Here is a 20,230-nt window from a genome sequence, read left to right as displayed (position 1 = left end):
GGAATTATAAAGAATCTAGTGGTACAGTTAGTTTTCAGGCTGGAGACAGTCAAAACAAATGCAGAGGAGCGTGGCACCTTACAGTACCATGAAAGAGGTTTTTTAAAATACTGTGGGAGAGCCTGGGATGGGGGACAGGTAGGTCCTCAGAGGTTGTAGACTCTTTGCAGGTATGGTGTCTCTCAGCCTCTGTATTACAATCTGTGATATAATTGATGGGGTAGATGGGGTGAGAGCCACGAAACACTCCACAAAGAAAAGGAAACACACTTTTTAAAAAGTTTTGTGTTTGTCATAAAAACTTAATCCTTGCCTCAAGTTATGTCTCTTTAAATCCTTTCTCTAGCCTCTAGAGTGGTCTGTATAAAAAAGTCAGCTACATTTTTCTCCTGCTTCAGATCTTTAACTGTCCTCAGGATAGTTGAAGTGCCTTAACGTAGCATTGGAGAAGGAAATGGCAACCCACTCCAGTGTATTCTCTGGAGAATTCCATGGACAGAGGAGTTTGGTGGGCTACAGTCCATGGGGTCGCAAAGGGTTGGACACAACCGAAGTGACTCAGCACACAGCCTAGCATACAAAGCCTTTCTATGGTCTGGTCCTGCCCGCTTTTCCAGCCTCATCCTTTTTATGCTCTATAAACACTTGGAGGTGCTGTTTCTTGCTTCTGAAAAGGTTTTAGAGTGGCAGTTTGGGACCATAATGTCCCCGCTGTCTCTCATATCCTCTTGCCTGGTTGATTTTTACCTACCCTTTACTTTACCACATTATTTTATAATTAAAATACTTATGTATCTGCCTTTCCCGTTAGTCTACACTCTTTTAAGGCAGATGCTTGGTGGTATTTGTCTTTGTTCCCAGGGGCTTATCTAGTACAGTGACTGTTCAGTGGAAGTATGAATGAATGAGTGGGTAAAAGAAGACGTGTAATTTCAGTATAGGTGGTAAGAAAATTGATAAAAGAATCTCAACCAGATAAGCTAGAGAAGACTTCTTACAGAAGGTGGGTTTAATTGAAAAGTATTTCTTTCTGTATGCTCTTCATTTCCACTCTCCAGGGGTAAACAATGTTTAAAATTTATATCCTTCCATAGTTTTTCAATTTATATGGAGACATAAAAATAGGCAAACATATCAGATGTGTGTCTCTTTATAACAAAAATGGGATCATACTATGCATTCTATCTTTGTTATGTGAGTTTTTTCCATGCCATTTAAAAAGTTCTGCCTATGACCCACTACACAAATTTCTGCCTATAGTACTCATGAGCAGTACTTTGGAAAACAACCTTTTAGACCCATGGACAGTTGTTCCATGAACAAGCTTTACATGTAGCAGTTGCATGAAGAATTACACCAGTGGAGGAAGTTCCCTGGTTGGTCTAGTGGGTGGGATTCAGTGCTCTCACTGCCATGGCTGGGGTTCAGTCCCTGATTGGGCAACTGAGATCCCGTAAGCCAAAAGGTGTGGCCAACTTTTTTTTTTTTTAAATAATAGAAAAATTAAGCCAGTGTTATAAAAGGAACCTTAGATTTTTATTTAGGAAAGCTGACTATCGCCAGGTTGTAATCCTACATTACCCCCCTCTCAAAGCACATAACCAATGGCTGCCTGTGTTTCTAATCTGGGGAAGGAGGGCATGAAGCAGAAGTATTTGTGTTTATGGGAAATATTGCTCCCTCCTAGGAGACACTTCAACATTGTGTCTTAGGTTATACTTGAGACTAATTTCTGTGACATTGTCTGCATATCATACCACAAGTGACCATCTCCTCAATCTGAATAGCAATAAGAATCTATGCTTAATCATTGCAAAGTAATAAAATTTGGAATGGAGTGGAGCTTCCTTTTCAGTGCTGGTGAGTTCCTGCTCTAAAGAGTAAAGTCGCTCAGTCTGATTTTTTGCAATCCCATGGACTGTAGCCTGCCAGGCTCCTCTGTCCATGGAATTCTCCATGCCAGAATACTGGAGTGGGTAGCCGTTCCCTTCTCCAAGGGATCTTCACAACCCAGGGATCGAACCCAGGTCTCACGCGTTGCAGGTGGATTCTTTACCAGCTGAGCCACCAGGGAAGCCCTCCTGCTCTACAGCTCACCCACCAAAGGTCACTTAAGGGCCCAGAGTGAAGGATATACCCCCGGGTGATGGGGTGATGGTAGTGGTATGTAAATCTTGATGCATTTACAGAATTTCTCTGGATGTCTTGTGTTTAACTTTGAAATAATATAGTGCCCTTCTAAAATTAAAAGCTATGTTATCCCCAAGATTTTCCAAAGTAAAATTGATACTCCAGGGAATCTCAGGGTGTTACATACTCTGGAATAACCCTCGTTTGAAAAGCAGAGGTTTAGAAGATTCCCATCTAGTAGCCTCTGTGCCCACTCCCATCAGATGAATCAGTGAGAGAGCAGCTTGCAGTAATTAGTAACAACTACCTCAACCTCAGGTTGATCCTAGGGGATCAACCAGCTGGGGGCTCTTAGGGACTGTCAGGAGCACTCCCCTCAGTGTGACGACTAGAAATGAACACAGACATTGCTGGATGTTGGGAGCAGGGTTGGCAGGGAGGGGAGAGGTTAAACGAAGCGAGGGACAGTAAAATCACTCTCCACTGTGAACCTCTGCTTTACAGCACAATGAATTTCTTCCAGACTTCTACACACACCTGTGTGTGGGATGCCCTTTCTCTTTGTCAGCTTTTAAGCTTCAGCTTTCTACAAGATCTAGATCTTCTGTGAAGCTTTTTCATCGTTCTTGCCAAAACTGTTTGTGCTCCTTCTTGGCACTCTGAAGCACAAAGCTGTAAAGTGATTATTTACAGGCTTAAAAGTGTATAAAACTCCTACTATATACCAACCATTATGCTAGGTTCTAGGGATACAGCATTGAAGAAGATAAACGCTTCTTGCCTCATGTTGCTAACAGTCCAGCTTATTTTTGTTTTTTTAGATTTATTTTTTTATTGAAGGATAATTTACAGATTTTTGTTTTCTGTCAAACCATCTTATTTTATATCACAAGTTTTATTTGCAGTTCCTATATAGACTAAATTCCTAGAAGGCTGGGACCAAGTGACAGGTCTTGTTCATTTCTATACCCCCTAACTCCTTACATAATATTTTGGCATAGTGTGGGTCTTCATAACTATTGGGTGAATAAAGAAAATAACTTATTGCCCTCTCTGCATCTCCACTTGTAATTCAGTTTCTCTGCATTGCAAATAGGAACTCTTGACTGTTTCCCGATGAACTACCCTGACTCCATTTGCCCCCTTCAGATCCCACCTTCTACAAAGACACCAGAACGAGAGGTCCAGAATACCAATCTTGGAAGCCATCAGTGCTTCTTGGTGCATCTGGTGTTTTAAAGACAAGCATCTGTTACATGGTTGAGTTTGCTCTTTTCTGGTCATTCGCCTCTCTGCACTTCTCTCGACGATCACTGTGTTATTTCAGACCCCGGATGCTTTATTTCTGCTGCTTCCTCTTATCTGCAGTTTCCTGTCTTCTGCTGGGTAACTCCCAACTTATCCTTGAAGATTCAGTTCAAAGAAGTGCTTCTTTCTGGAAACCTCTTTTGGACTAATTATCAGACTAAGTTGGGTGGTCCTCCTGTGTGTCCCACAGTGCTAGTATCTACTTATGATTTCTTTCTTTTAAAAAGAAACAAACTTGTTTATTTGAATCTTTAAGATACTGTGTCAGATCTTAGTTGTAACACACTGAATCTCTGACTCTAGTTGTGGCCGGTGGGCTTAGTTGCTTTATGGCATGTGGGATCTTAGTTCCCCAAACCAGAGATCAAACTTGCATCCCTAGCATTACAAGGCAGATTCTTAACCACTGGACCAACAGGGAAGTCCCTTAATTGTAAGTTCTTAATTGGCTATTAAGGAGTATGCCTTGCCAGTTCTGCAGTGAGTTTCTTGAGAGCTGGACTACTGGCTTTCATCATGGTATCCCAAGTGTCTAGCACAGTGACTGACAAGCAGTAGGCACTTAGATTTTGTATGAATGTGTGAATGAAAAGGTTAGTAACTGGACCTTTTATTAAAGTAAAAATTTCAAATAGAGGCCCTCCATGATGATGTGTTTTGTTTTTGCTTTCCACAGATATTGGTATCAACTTGACAGATCCTATGTTCAGAGGAATTTATAGAGGGGTTCAAAAGCATCAAGGTAAACTTTTCTTTTGGTAAGCTATTTATGAAGACAAATTTTCTGACCCAAGGGAGAGCATAAAAAGCTTAACCCACCCTTAAAATTGAAATATTAAAGGATTTAATGTGCATCTTGGCTAAAACTATAAACAAAGTGAAACCCATATCAGCTATATTGGTAAACCACGGTGATGAACATGTGTAAAATGTTATCAAGTTTACAACTTTGAACATAGAAACTGAGATAACCATGTTCATAAAAGGCAAGCCATAGTGCTTCCGGTTCCGCCGCGGAGGCACGTGAAGGTCGGTGAGTTGGCGCAGCGTTTGTCTCCGGCCGCGGGGCGGTGCTGTGATGGATCCCTCCTCGTCGTCGTCCTCCGCGGCGGGTATGGGCTCAGTCGACCCGCAGCTGCGGCATTTCATCGAGGTGGAGACCCAGAAGCATCGCTTCCAGCAGCTGGTGCACCAGATGACGGAACTCTGCTGGGAGAAGTGCGTGGACAAGCCTGGACCAAAGTTGGGCAGTCGGGCTGAGGCCTGTCTCGTGAATTGCGTTGAGCGATTCATTGATACAAGCCGGTTCATCGTGAAACGACTGGAGCAGATGCAGAAATCCAGGGCAGGCTTCTCAGAAAGCCTTTCTGACTGACCTCAGCATTACCTCTTTGGAAAAGGAAGGTAGTTCAAGATATGAAGAGCAGTTGATGGGATGGTTGAAGAAAAGGCCGTAGGGGAATTGGCTCCCACCTTCGTCACTCTTGGGACGTCTTGTCCTCTGAGAATGAACAAGGACCAGTGTTCGGTGTGGGTGGGGATTTGAGGGTTAGATGTGTTTGGGGTTGTGATTTTTTAATGCTAATCTTGTGAAAACAACTGATAGATGAATGGAAAACTACTAGATGAATATTACTCTATGTGGGACGATGCTTTTCTCGTAGTCCCGTTAACTGCTTCTTATAATTTTAATAGTGGAATTGCTCTATAATTTGACAGTGGAACCACATAGGTAATAATCTGTTAATTTGTTTTTTGTGTGGGTTCATTTCAGATTTCTGGGGATACCAGTGTACGTCTTTGTGTCTCAGGGCAGCAGTCGGGGAAGAGTACTTTGGTACTTAACTGTAGGACTCCTTATCTAGTGTTTGACTACAGGTGATGGCAAAAATGTATGGTATCTTCATACAGTACATTCCAACTTTCTGGATTATCTCCCTCCCTTATACTGTGATTCACTTAAATATTTCTATAAAGTATGGTCTCAAGCTAGGACAGGTTGCTTGAGAGTCTAGAGGCCTTTAGTTAAAGGAAGCTAGCCAGTGAACATAATTTTCATACTAAACTGCCACAAGGAAGAAAGTTAACTTACCGTGAATATCAGGGTCCAAAAAAATTTATAAAGATGTGCCTAAATGAGAAAATTAAGATTTGGGCCAGTCAGAAACTAACAGCAGTATCAGGTAGAGGTGCATGCCTGTTGTAAATAAGGATAGTTTCCATTTACTGTATCTTTTCATCATTGAAATAAAAGCTTCTAAATGAAAAAAAAAAAAAAAAGCAAACCATAAACCCAAACAGACTTTTCGCCCTTTTGGTCAACAAAACAGAAGTACAGTTCACCTATTTTGCCTTATGTGGGTTGCTTTTTTTTTTTCTTTTTAAAGATATTGCCAGGTCTTATTATATGATAAGCACTTATCAAATAGTATTGATTTGACTTTGATTTAGTAACTGTGATTTCTATGTTTTCTTTCAATAGAGGATAATTAAATTATAAGCAAGTTTTTATTTACCAGATTTTTAATGTGAGCTTCATCTCTTACAGATGACTTACAGGACGTAATAGAGAGAGCTGTTCAGATTGGTGTTAAAAAGGTAACATTTCATTTTTGTTATTACGATTTTTTAAAAAAAACCTAAATTTTGGTTAAAATACTGCAGATGAGAAAGAGCCAATGCCACACTTAGCATTTTGTGATATGTATTGTCATATTAGCAAGTTAATGAAATAAAATATCAAAATATTATGTTCTCATCAGTTTAAGTGACACACACCTTGTGGGTGGTTCTTCCATGCGATCAGAAATGTGGTAAATGGCCAAGTCTTCTTGAGGAAGTTTTTTAAAACCCATCTGAATTACCAGGCTTCTTAAGAGGCAACTATTAGTAGATTTTATAACATAATTTAGCTTTGGTTAGAAGTAAGCAATCATCAGAAAGATATATCTCCAATCACCATGTTTAGCTTTTATACTGTGTATAACATTTCAAGCAACTGAGAGAACACTTTAATTTTTATGGTAATAATTTGATAATCAGGAGAATTCCTACTACTTTTAGAGAGTTCTAAGCAAATGAATTTTAGCTCTGTCAAATTGTTTGAATAGATATTTCTCTTTAACTGGTATTTTTTAAAGTAGCAAGCTAGCCCACACATGCTCACAGGGAATAAGATTTAAGTTCCATATGGCTTCCTGGCAGCTCAGTGGTAAAGAATCCGCCTTCCAATGTAGAAGAAGACACAAGTCTGATTCCTGATCTGGGAAATCCCACATGCCATGAAGCAGCTAAAGTGCTGTACCACAACTGTTGAGCATGCCCTTTAGAGCTGGGAGCCGCAAATACTGAGCCCCCACACACCCTAAAGCCCAAGCTCTGCACCAAGACAGTCCCCCACAATGAGAAACTCGGGCACCAAAACTGGAGAGTAGCCCCCGCTTGCCACAAGTGAAAAAAAGCCTGCACAGCTATGAAGACCCAGCCCAGCCAAAAATAAAAATAATGAGTAAATAAAATATATATATACATATATAAAAAGATTTAAGTTCCATAGTGTGGTATCAGGGCACTTAGTAGCTATTGCTTGTAAGTTAAATAAACCTCAGTTTTAAAAAGTGACCAGGTGAGTTCTGCAGGTTGGTATGTGACAGTCAAAGAGAGAGAAGCATTTTGGGAAAAAAAGCAGGAAAGCACATTTGGGAAACTTGTTGACAAAGTGGACTTATTTTATTCCTTTCTGTTTCAGTTTATGATTACAGGTGGAAATCTACAAGACAGTAAAGATGCACTGCATTTGGCACAAACAAATGGTATCCTCATATTACTTTTACCTCCCACAATGTGAATTAAGTTATTTTGAAGAAGTCTTTCTGAGAACTGCCTCAGGTGCAGATACAGCAGATCATGACTGTAGACACAGCAGGAAGATAGACTGATTTCAGTGGGACATGATTAAGATGAAAAAATTCAAAGTGCCCATTGTCATATCAGATGAACCCTCTTGTATTTAATAAGAATTGTTTTAAGATTTCAGTTAATGAGAATTAAGTTCACTAGGCATAGAATTTAACCTCAGATATTCCCGATACAGAATTTTTGTGTGTATACTGTAATATGTTTTAAGATATGAGTTGCTTTTAAATAAATAGCAAATAGCTCTTTAATTTAAGCTACAAAAGATATTTATTAAAATATTTATCATGCAGATTAGAGACACTGTGCAAGGCCCCAGGAATGCAAGTAACAATATAGTATATAACCCTTCATATGCTCACTTTATAGACTAAATAAATACAGGCATATGAACATAAAGTTTTGGAGTTGGTTCCTACAAGAACCCTAGTTACATAAAACACCGTCCTTTATCTGGCATTTATTTACTTAACCTTTTTGTTGTTTGTTTTTGCTGGGGAGGGGCTGGGCGCACACTTCATGTGCTTGACACTAAAGAATTAGGCATTCCATGTTATTTTGCAAAATACTGATTTATTCATTAAAAGCTGTTATTTATTGAAATCTTTTGAAAATGCATACTTCAGGATTCATTGACACTTTTTCTTAGTGATTAAAGTCCTAAAAACATCTTCCCAGAGGCTTTTGATGTGTATAAGAATATTACCTTCCATACTACCTTCCATAAATAATATTACTTCCATATTACCTTCCTTATTCATTATCCCCAAACAGATAGGCTTTTAAAAGTTCTCGGTTCTTCCACTCTTCCACTCCTCTGCATGTTAAAGCAGTTTTCATATTCATGTCCAAAAATGGCATTAGTATTCCAGAAATTCTTATGTGATTAATCCAGTGCATTTCCAATAGTTTGACTAGTTTATGGGTATTGTTAAAAATGGACCAGTTGAAATTATGTGATATTCTTTTTTCATATTAAATATAAATATGGAAAAAATACTTTGAAAATAATCCTAAGCATTATTCTGTGCTAGATATGTTTTTCAGTACCGTTGGGTGTCATCCTACAAGATGTGATGAATTCGAAAAGAATGACCCTGATCATTACCTGATGGAGTTACTGAATCTTGCTGAAAATAACAAGGGGAAAGTTGTAGCCATAGGGGAATGTGGACTTGGTAAGTGTCAACTTATCCCGTTAGCGTGACTCAGTTTGAAAATAGCTGATTTGTTCTTTACAAGTCATGAGTAATTCTTGATTCTTTTTTATCTTTTCAAGATTTTGACCGACTACAGTTTTGTCCCAAAGATACTCAGCTCAAGTAAGGAAATTTATTGTCTTTAGAAATTTTTGTAAAATCTTAAGGGTGGTTTTTATACAGTTTTTATCAGTTCAGAATGTAGTTAGGTTAAGCTTCATGGTTTTTTGTTTTTTTTCCTTTGTATATAAGAAGTTAAGTGAAGCATATTCCATGCATGCTTGTATGGAGTTTGTGAGGGGTGGAAGAATGCGGTTCCCTATCGGTTTAACCATCTAATTTATTAGAAACAGGGATGATTTTTACATGCTAGACTTTTGATTTTTGTTTGTTTGATAATAAGTGCATTCATACACGAACCATTCCAGTGAAATAAATTCAGTTGTGGGGCATATGACTTAAGAGTAAAAGATATTTTTTAAAAAATATAGGGTCAATTACCAAAGCTACAAAAGCATATTTCACTCTTGTTGGGCTTTGGATATTGTGATTGGAACTTGAGAATCCTTTTGTAGGAGCCATGTTGAAAGTGGTGTCTTCTAAGAAAACTCCAAGCTCACAAGCTTCAGAGACCTCCTATAATACCATTGCCTATAGCTGTTAGTTGGAGTTCCTGTTGCCAGACTGTTGGGTTGTGTTGAAGGCCGAAAAGAAAAATTGCGTCATGGGCTTAATTTAGGACCTAGGCATTTTGTTGAGTTTCAGGTACAGTGTATTAATTATCAGATGGCAAAACAGAATGAGCTTCTGGAGGAGGCTAATTTAGGTATTCATCTATTCAGTAAATATTTATGGAGTAATATGTGCCAGAACCTGCTGGGAACTCATAGTATACAAAACTATAAATAAGGTGTAATATCTGTTCCTCAAGCATTTAAGAATAAACAGCCCTTCATCCTGCTTAGGTTCTCAAACAAGACAGAGGAGTCTGGATCAAATTCTCTCTTAAGATACTATCTAGCTTGCTCATAATATTTAATAACCATTTTTGTCATATGGTCTTGATTAAGCCAGTGCTTGATGGCCTGAAGGGACTTTATAAGTTATACCTGCCAGAAGTGTACTTCCTCCTGCCTCCTCCGCTGCCTACACACGACAGTCCCAGTGTGTCTGGTCCATGGGAAGTCCCCACAGTGAGGAGCAGATTGACCGTGAGTCTGTTGTACCCTGGACTCCAGGGTCCAGAATTCCTGAAGGACCATGACCACGTGATGCAGGATGGGGTACTGTTCTATGGACTCTTCCTTTCAGGCTTCACGGTAATAGAGCCTTTCAGAGCTGTTTAGTTGGTAGCATGTTATTTGCTATGTTTTTTTAGGGACGTTTGACTGATTACTGGTAGGATTACTAAATCTCTGTACCTTTCCTGAATACCATGTAGGTCAGTTCGCTTAACCTTAGAAGTTCACATATTCACACTTAAATAGAGGATCAGTTGTCTGTAATAGTTCCTTAGGTTAAGCCACCAGGTCATAATACCTCCACTTTCTTTTTTTTTTTTTTTTAATACCTGCACTTTCATGGCTGTTTTTGGCCAAGATGAGCCTCCGGAAGTGAACAGATTGTGTGGTGTGACCATCAAGGACAGTGGCAGAGTCCCCCAAGATTTCTTGCCCATGACTTTATCCAGATGACATAAACTGATTCTAACATGCAGCTGAAATGCTTTAAACCTGATTAGTGTGTGTGTTACATGAAAACATTGATAGTATCAGCTCTGCGGATACTTCACCGTCATCTTAAGATCAGAACTTAAAAACAGTATATGTATAGCAGTGCATAGTTCATGGGCTTCTGTGGTGGGTCAGTGGTAAAGAACCCGCCTGCCAATGCAGGAGACTCAGGTTCGAGATATTCCCCATGTTGAGAAGATCCCCTGGAGAAGGAAATGGCAACCCTCTCCAGTATTCTTATCTGGCAAATCCCACGGACAGAGGAGCCTGACAGGCTACAGTCCATGGGGTCTCAAAGAGTCAGACATGACTTAGCGACTAAACAACAATGTGTAGTTTATGCTTCAGCACACATGCCAGTTGTCCAGGTGTTGTCCTGTAATAGAGTTGAATTCCATTGGTTGAGTAAATGATTACCAAGTGTCTCCTCAGTCTGATACAAAGAAGAATAAATATGGCAAAAGCCATCACAATATTGTAATTATCCTCCAATTAAAATAAAAGTTTTAAAAAAAGACTTGGTTCTTATGCCTCTACAGATAGTAGAGGACATAAATAATTAAATTGGTTGGAAAAGCTATCAGAAAGTATGTGAACAGCAGAGGGAAGGATTCACTTTCTGGGGCAGTCAGATGGTTTTGCTCAGGTGACAGGATGTGACTGAGGCCTCTTCCAGAGCAGGTAAAGCTAAGGACAAACTAAAGTACCATAGAAATTTTAAATAGATGGGCAGTTCAGTTTGAGATTTCATTTTCTTACAAAACATCAAATGACAGTTTAAAAAAAAAAAATGACACACCAGTAGTAATTGCATTTGGATTGTTGTCATACAAACAGATAACCTATGTCATCTGCCTTTGCTTCCTCCTTTCCCATAGGGTGTACTAACAGCATCACCCCTATTCTCTGCCACATAGCACTCTGTCCTTGTTGCCACATTTCTCACACTGTAATAAGTGGGTTTGTGTTAACCCCTTCCACTCCCACAACACATTAGTGTCTCTGAGTTCTTCAAAGGCCCAGACCAAGCCTTCTGCATGTTCTAGTTCCTATGCCACCTAGCACAGAGCATCTAGTACTCTGAGCACCATGTAAATGTGCACAGAATTTTTAATAATGAGGGAGGCATCTTTTTGATCCCTATAGAGCATCATGGATAAAAAGTTTATAATTCACATTTTACTGTTGAGTGAGTCTGTTTGAAGAATTTAGATTTTGGTCTGTGCCTACATATGCCAGTTGTCCATCTGACACTATTACTAGTGCGCAGTTTGTTATTGTTTTGCTTTTTAAAGTAAAAATGTATAGTCAGGAAAATGATGTATGAGAAGAGACAAATAGAAAATAAATTAGTATAATGGATTAGGAAGGAGGCAAGACCAAAAAAAAAAAAAAACACCAGAAACCCGCTACTATGCAGTAGACAAAGTATCTGGGGTTAAAAAAAAAAAAGGCAATAGATAACATAGTATTAAAAATAAGACCTTTTGAATCAGCAGACCTTTATGTTTGAATCATACCTGCCTTTTGGTGTTTTCCTTTGTAAATTTCAATTTCCTCATCTTTAAAACGGGGATACTGTGCCTGCCTTTCTTAACATTTAGTACGTCAAGTCCCTTGTACTGTGCCCGGCAAAGAGTCAGCACTGAATAAATGTTAGAAATATTGCCATCCTAAAAGAAGACAGTGGCTATCATTTTTGTCTGGGGCTTTTGAAAAGTTGGTTTTTTTGAAGAGAAAGAAAAGCAAGTAGATAAGGAAAAGACCTGATTTAGATATGGGAAAGTTCGCCTTTAAGCATACCCTGCATTTTCAGTTGCTCTGCCTGGTGCTACACTCCTTTCTTTGTTGCAGGTTAAGAGTTAGGTTCATTTGAGTGGGAGGAATTTGCTTTGGGCATTTTTCTTGGGATTTTAGAATGTTGATACTGTATTTAATCAGACCAGATAGAACTTCAAAATAATCATTTGGGGCTTTAAGGAACATAAGGGCTGATGGTATGGCGTGTCTCACTCTCCCATTTGGCTGATGCGAGATTAACACTGGATTAAGGTGTACTGCTGGAATGCTTGGGTCTTTGGATTTACATCAAGCCAAATACAGGCATTCCAAAGAGATATCAGGGGTTCAGTTCCAGACTATCACAACAAAGCAAGTCACGGGGATGTTTTAGTTTCCCAGTGCATATAAAAGTTAGGTTTACACTGTATTGTCTGTCAAGTATGTGATAGGATTATGTCTTAAAAAACAATTCACAGACTTTAAAAATGCTTCATTGCTAAAAAACGCTAACCATCATCTGAGACTTCAGCCAGTCTTTTTGCTAGCTTTTTGCTGACCCTTTTTGCTGGTAGAGGGTCTTGCCTCAGCATTGATGGTTGTTGACCAATCAGGATGGTGGCTGCAGCAATTTCTTAAAATAAGACAGCAATGAAGTTTGCTGCATTGATTGACTCTTCCTGTCACGAACTGTTTCTCTGTAGCATACAGTGCTGTGTGGTAGCATTTTACCCACAGTAGAACCTCTTTCAAAATAGGAGTCAGTCCTCTAAAACTCTGCCACTGCTTTATCAAACTAAGTTTATGTCATGTCATTTCAACAGTCTTCATAGCATCTTCACCGGGAATAGATTTCATCTCAAGAAATAACTTTCTTTGCTCACTGTAAGAAGCAACTTTTCATCCATTAAAGTTTTATCATAAGATTATGCAGTTCAGTCACATCTTTAGGCCCTGCTTCTAATTCTGGTTCTCTTGCTATTTTCATCACGTCTGTAGTTACTTCCTCCACTCAAGTTTTAAACCCCTCAAGGTCATCTGTGAGGGTTGAAATCAACTTCTTCCAAACTCCTGATAATGGTGAGATTTTGACCTTTTCATGAATGTTCTTAATGGCATCTAGAATGGTGAATCCTTTCCAGGTTTTCAGTTTATTTTGGCCAGATCCATCAGAGGAATTATTATCTATGGCAGCTATAACTTTACAAAGTGTTTTTCTTAAATAATAAGACTAGAAAGTAAAAATGACTTCTTGACCCATGGGCTGCAGAATGGATGTTGTGTTGGCAGGCATGAAAACAACGTGAATCTCATTGTACACCCCCATCAGTGCTCTGGGGTGAACAGGTGCATTGTCAGTGAACCATAGTATTTTGGAAGGGATCTCTTTCTGAGCGTTGTCTCAGCAGTGCACTTAAAATATTCAGTAAACCATGTTGTAAACGGATATGCTGTCACCCAGGCTTTTGTTATTCCCTTTGTAGAGCATAGGCAGAGTAGATTTTTAGCATAATTCTTTTTTTCTCCTTTCCCTCCCCGTCCCCGCCCCCACTATTTTGGCTGCATCACGTGGCATGAGGAACTATCCTGACCAGGGATCGAACCCATGCACCATGCAGTGGAATTAGAGTCTTAACCACTGGACCACCAGGGAAGTCCTAGCGTAATTCTTAAGGGTTCTAGGATTTTCGGGTTGGTAAAATGAATATTGGCTTCAACTTAAAGTCACCAGTTGCATTAGCCCCTAACAAGAGTGTGAGTGTATTCTTTGGCATTGACTTCACATAATGTTTCATCTGCATTGAAAATCTGTGGTTGAGTATAGTGACCTTCATTAATTATCTTCACTAGATCTCTCGATACCTTGCTGCATCTTCTACATCAGCACTTGCTATTTCACCTTGCACTTTTTTTTAAAATTTTTAATTGGAAGATAATTCCTTCACAATATTGTGATGGTTTCTGGCGTGCATCAACATGAATCAACCGTATATATACATATGTCCCTTCCTGTTAAACCCCCTTTAAACCAAACTTTGTGATTGTCTTAAGAATTTTTGCAGCCACCCCAAACTTCATCCTGTATTTTATGTTATAGAGATGGCTTCTTTTCTTAAACCTCACAAACCACCCTCTGCTGGCCTCAGATTTTCCTACTGCAGCTTCCTCACCTCTCTCAGCCTGCACAGAACTGAAGTTAATTGGGATCTTGCTCTGGATCAGGCTTTAGCTTAAGGGAATGTTATGGCTGGTTTGATCTAGTATCTAGACCACTAAAACTTTCTCCATGTCAGCGGTAAGGCTGTGTTGCATTCTTATCATTTGTGTATTCAGGGGAATAGCACTTTGTTTCCTTTAGGAATTTAAACTTGGCATTTACAACTTGCCTAACAGGCTCAAGAGGCCTAGCTTTTGGTCTGTCTTGGCTTTAAAAGCGCCTCCCTTGCTAAGCTTAAATATTTCTAGCTTTTGATTTAAAGTGTGAGACACGAAACATTTCCTTTTATTTGAACACTCAGAGGCCATTCGTTGTAGGATCATTAGTTGGCCTAATTTCAATATTGTTGTGTCTCGGAATAGAGAGGCTCAAGGAGAGGAGAGACGAGGGGACACACACACTGTTTATCAGCTTTGCTGTCTGGTATGGGCAAGGTTTGTGGCACTCCAAAACTACAACTATAGTAAGATCAAAGATTACTGATTACAGATCCAGTCATGAAAACATGGTAATACAGTACAGTACAAATATGATCATGAAAAAGTTTGAAGTATTGCAGGAATTACCAAAATGTGAGACAGAGACACACAGTGAGCAGATGCTATTGGAAGAATGGCACCGGTAGACATGTTTCATGTGGAGCTGCCACAAACCTTCAATTTGTAAAAAACAAAAAAACAGTCTGAGAAGCTCAATAAAACAAGATATGCCTGTAATAATTACTGGTACTCTGAAGTTGAACTTTTCAAGCTCTTGTCCTTAGCTATTGTTGACCCTAAAATCAAAGAAGCAGTAATACAACCAGAAGCAAATTAAAACTTCACTAAAAAGAGCAAATCTAATTCAAGTAGAGATTAATTCCCATTTCTGAATTTTTAAAAACCCTAAGTAAAAGAAGCAAAGAAGTCTCTTAATAGGTGCCACTTCCTGCCCTTTAGCTTCTGTTATCTTGTTACCACTGTGGGTTGTTTTTCCTTTTAAGCCAATAGTCATATGATGTTAACTACCAATTATCCTCAATTTGTATTATTAGGAATGATGTTTTACCTCTTAGTTTTCTTATATAATACCTAGTTATTAGCTTGAGCACATCAACCTTTCTTTCCTCAAAGTATATAAAATCCCTGTAAGCACATTGTTTGGGCATCTGTTATTTTCATAAATTGTACTTTTGCCTTCTCTGTGATAGGAAGGCTTATTTCCAAGGTGATCATTAGATTGTGTAACTCTGTGTCTTGGTTGTGTGGCTGTGTGTAGCCAGAAGCCAGAAACAGAGTAAAGTTTACATAATGACTAGAGAACACTTAACTGCTGACATTTGTATTACTTTAGAGGTTATGGAAGTAATGACTAGTAGTAATTATTAAAATATTTTTTCTTCCAAGTGTTTGTTTATATTTTCTACACTGTGAAGTTTCAGCACCATGCTAATTAACTGAAAGTATTTTTACTTACTCTAGTCCAGGAGAATCTGAAACAAACAAACAAACGATGGATAATACAGAGACCACCAACTTTGGGATGGCTGTTTCTTTGAGAAGTACATTTCTATTTCTGATTTTAAAGTTGAACACTTTCAAGAGTTTTACAAAGGAGGTGCTCTAGGAAAATAGTTGTCTGGCATTTCCAGGAGATCAGATATAGGAAAACACAGCAAAGGCGATTTAAGTTAAACAGAAAAACTGTTCCTCCAAACACCTTAATAAAAGCTAAACCCTTGTCTGTAACTCCTGATTTAGCTTAAATTGCATGACCATTAATGAAATAGAGAGGGAACACCACTGAAATGAAAGGAAATATGAACTTCCACCCTGTCATGTCCTGTGATATTGTCATTATTTGCTGGGAATAGGAAGAGGCTTCTTGAAAGCCTCTTGTGTGTTGTGATCTTTTTTTTTTTTTTTCATTCATAAAAGGTAGATTTTATATTATCACACTTTATTGATATATGAAGTTCAGTGTTTTTTTTTTAAACTTTATTTCCTTTATTTTTATTGGAGGCTAATTACTTTACAATATTGTAGTGGTTTTTGCTGTACACTTATATGAATCAGCCATGGATTTACATGTGTTCCCCATCCTGAACCCCCCTCCCACCTCCCTCCCCATCCCATCCCTCTGGGTCATCCCAGTGCACCAGCCCCGAGCACTTGTCTCATGCATCCAACCTGGACTGGTGATCTGTTTCACACTTGATAATATACATGTTTCAATGCTGTTCTCTCAAATCATCCCACCCTCGCCTTCTCACATAGAGTCCAAAAGTCTTTTCTATACATCTGTGTCTCTTTTTCTGGCTTGCATATAGGGTTATCATTACCATCTTTCTAAATTCCATATATATGTGTTAGTATACTGTATTGGTGTTTATCTTTCTGGCTTACTTCACTCTGTATAATGGGCTTCAGTTTCATCCATCTCATTATAACTGATTCAAATGAATTCTTTTTAATGGCTGAGTAACATTCCATTATGTATATGTACCATAGCTTTCTTAGCCATTCATCTGCTGATGGGCATTTAGGTTTGCTATTATTTTCTCCCATTCTGAGGGCTGTCTTTTCACCTTGCTTATAGTTTCCTTTGTTGTGCAAAAGCTTTTAAGTTTCATTAGGTCCCATTTGTTTATTTTTGCTTTTATTTCCAGTATTCTGGGAGGTGGGTCTTAGAGGATCTTGCTGTGATTTATGTCGGAGAGTGTTTTGCCTATGTTCTCCTCTAGGAGTTTTATAGTTTCTGGTCTTACATTTAGATCTTTAATCCATTTTGAGTTTGTTTTTGTGTATGGTGTTAGAAAGTGTTCTAGTTTCATTCTTTTACAAGTGGTTGACCAGTTTTCCCAGCACCACTTGCTAAAGAGGTTGTTTTTTTTCCATTGTATATTCTTGCCTCCTTTGTCAAAGACAAGGTGTCCATAGGTACATGGATTTATCTCTGGGCTTTCTATTTTGTTCCACTGATCTATGTTTCTGTCTTTGTGCCAGTACCATACTGTCTTGATGACTGTGGCTTTGTTAGTAGAGCCTGAAGTCAGGCAGGTTGACTCCTCCAGTTCCATTCTTCTTTCTCAAGATTGCTTTGGCTATTCGAGGTTTTTTGTATTTCCATACAAATTGTGAAATTCTTTGGTCTAGTTCTGTGAAAAATACCGTTGGTAGCTTCATAGGGATTGCATTGAATCTATAGATTGCTTTGGGTAGAATAGCCATTTTCACGGTATTGATTCTTCCGATCCATGAACACAGTATATTTCTCCACCTATTTGTGTCCTCTTTGATTTCTTTCATCAGTGTTTTATAGTTTTCTATGTATAGGTCTTTTGTTTCTTTAGGTAGATATACTCCTAAGTATTTTATTCTTTTTATTGCAATGGTGAATGGTATTGTTTCCTTAATTTCTCTTTCTGTTTTCTTATTGTTAGTGTATAGGAATGCAAGGGATTTCTGTGTGTTAATTTTATATCCTGCAACTTTACTATATTCATTGATTAGCTCTAGTAATTTTCTGGTAGAGTCTTTAGGGTTTTCTATGTAGAAGATCATGTCATCTGCAAACAGTGAGAGTTTTACTTCTTTTCCTATCTGGATTCCTTTTATTTCTTTTTCTGTTGTGATTGCTGTGGCCAACACTTCCAAAACTATGTTGAATAGTAGTGGTGAGAGTGGGCACCCTTGTCTTGTTCCTGACTTTAGGGGGAATGCTTTCAGTTTTTCACCATTGAGGATAATATTTGCTGTGGGTTTGTCATATATAGCTTTTATTATGTTGAGGTATGTTCCTTCTATTTCTGCTTTCTGGAGAGTTTTAATCATAAATGAGTGTTGAATTTTGTCAAAGGCTTTCTCTGCATCTATTGAGATAATCATAAGGTTTTTATCTTTCAATTTGTTAATGTGGTGTATTACATTGATTGATTTACGGATATTAAAGAATCTTTGCATTCCTGGGATAAAGCCCACTTGGTCATGGTGTATGATTTTTTAAATATGTTGTTTGATTCTGTTTACTAGAATTTTGTTAAGGATTTTTGCATCTATGTTCATCAGTAATATTGGCCTGTAGTTTTCTTTTTTTGTGGCATCTTTGTCTGGTTTTGGAATTAGGGTGATGGTGGCCTCATAGAATGAGTTTGGAAGTTTACCTTCTGCAATTTTCTGGAAGAGTTTGAGTAAGATAGGTGTTAGCTCTTCTCTAAATTTTTGGTAGAATTCAGCTGTGAAGCCATCTGGTCCTGGGCTTTTGTTTGCTGGAAGATTTCTGATTACAGTTTCAACTTCCATTCTTGTGATGGGTCTTTTAAGATCTTCTATTTCTTCCTGGTTCAGTTTTGGAAAGTTATACTTTTCTAAGAATTTGTCCATTTCTTCCAAGTTGTCCATTTTATTGGCATATAGCTGCTGGTAGTAGTCTTTTATGATCCTTTGTATCTCAGAGCTGTCTGTTGTGATCTCTCCATTTTCATTTCTAATTTTGTTGATTTGATTCTTCTCCCTTTGTTTCTTGATGAGTCTGGCTTACGGTTTGTCAATTTTATCTATCTTTTCAAAAAACCAGCTTTTAGCTTTGTTGATTTTTGCTGTGGTCTCTTGTTTCTTTTGCATTTATTTCTGCCCTAATGTTTTAAGATTTCTTTCCTTCTGCCAACCCTGGGGTTCTTCATTGTGTGTTGTGATCTTAGACAAGGTCTTATACCCCCTCTGACATCAGCTCTTTCCTATTCTAGGGTTATTTTGAGAATTAGATGAGATAATGGTATGAGGCACTTGAAAAACCTTTTTATAAAGTACTCTAAAATATTCAGGACTGCCATTTTATCATGTAGTTTTCATTTTTCTCAAAAAGAGTATTTCAGTTTTTGTGCTCATTTGTTTAATAAATCCTCTGTGTTTAGTTCTTTAAGGGAATCCTTTTTGCTTAGTGGCAGTAACTTCTTGTATAACAGCACATGAAAAACACTGAGTATAATGCCTGGCTTCTCCCTGGAATGAGTTGATTCCCCCTGGAGGTGGTCAGCGAGCTTTGGGGACAAGGGGCTGGCCATGTCTCTTCTGCCACCAACACATGCTTTGGGGAAAGGATCCATGGGTACTAGGAGGGTGTCCACTTCATTTGTTGGGATTTAGTCAGAAAGCTAGTTAAAAGTAATTATTTGGGGAAACAGTCCCCATCACTGTAAACTTAAACTTTATAGCTCTTTATTTCCAGCAATGAGATAGTAAAGAACTACCTAATTACCTGGCAGTTATAATGGAAAAACTAACAGACATTTCTGAAAATAATTTTGTAATACCAGAAAATCAAGCAACCCTTTAAGAAGTCTTTATAAAAGCCTTTAGCTAGGTCTGATGTATCTTAAATGCCTGAATTCACTATTTCTGTTCTATAATTTCTAGAGAATAAAAGTTCTTTAACTTAAAAATCATTTGACAATTATCTTTCTCATGCTAAAATAAAATTCTTAGGAAAAAAAAATATTTTTTGCATTATGCAGGTATTTTGAAAAACAGTTTGAACTGTCAGAACAAACAAAATTACCCATGTTTCTTCATTGTCGGAACTCACATGCTGAATTTTTGGGTGAGCTAAAGCTAATATCTCATATAAAAATTTGCAGAAATCAAGCTCTTTGCTAAAAGGTGTTTCTGTTTTAAATTCACAGACATAATGAGAAGAAATAGAGATCGGTGTGTAGGGGGAGTGGTAAGTATAGAAATTACTTTTAATAAATGATGCACAAAAGTGCTTTGGTTATTAAGGTTGGCCACTATAAAGTAATTTAGATGTCAGCAATAAAGTTACTAAGGTTCTGCTCTCTCTTAAATTGAGGGCATATAAATTTACTGTTGAATCTATGGACCAGATAAGGTATAAATATAAACCACACTGTTTTAGTTGCATTTACTTTGTTCAGAGTACAAGAATGAGTACAAGAATTCTGTTCACAAGAA

At 38.1% G+C, this 20,230-nt stretch overlaps 2 protein-coding genes across 7 annotated transcripts in view; both read left to right on the top strand.

The window, feature by feature from the left end:
* The window catches only part of TATDN1 (TatD DNase domain containing 1), a 31,673-nt gene that overhangs the window by 1,388 nt on the left and 10,055 nt on the right, over nt 1-20,230 (top strand). For 2 of the 6 annotated variants that reach the window (XR_006272286.1, XM_043483439.1), the window contains exons 2-8: nt 4,115-4,180; nt 5,987-6,036; nt 7,187-7,250; nt 8,388-8,531; nt 8,633-8,675; nt 19,774-19,859; nt 19,942-19,982. Coding sequence is in view for 5 of the 6 variants with exons in the window: in XM_043483439.1 (XP_043339374.1) it covers nt 4,115-4,180; nt 5,987-6,036; nt 7,187-7,250; nt 8,388-8,531; nt 8,633-8,675; nt 19,774-19,859; nt 19,942-19,982 (494 nt within the window). In the remaining variant the exon portion in view is untranslated. Of the gene's footprint in view, nt 1-4,114; nt 4,197-5,986; nt 6,037-7,186; nt 7,327-8,387; nt 8,532-8,632; nt 8,676-19,773; nt 19,860-19,941; nt 19,983-20,230 lie in introns of those variants that run through there. The other 4 variants (XM_043483441.1, XM_043483444.1, XM_043483443.1 and 1 more) reach the window with 4 other exon arrangements.
* LOC122451003 (mitochondrial import inner membrane translocase subunit Tim8 A-like) lies at nt 4,207-5,950 on the top strand. The gene has a single exon (XM_043483446.1). The coding sequence runs from the start codon at nt 4,517-4,519 to the stop codon at nt 4,811-4,813; it is 297 nt and encodes a 98-aa protein (XP_043339381.1). The 5' UTR covers nt 4,207-4,516; the 3' UTR covers nt 4,814-5,950.

This window comes from Cervus canadensis, chromosome 12 (assembly GCF_019320065.1).
Source record: "Cervus canadensis isolate Bull #8, Minnesota chromosome 12, ASM1932006v1, whole genome shotgun sequence".
Taxonomy (NCBI): domain Eukaryota; kingdom Metazoa; phylum Chordata; class Mammalia; order Artiodactyla; family Cervidae; genus Cervus; species Cervus canadensis.
This window is presented reverse-complemented; position numbering and strand designations above follow the sequence as displayed.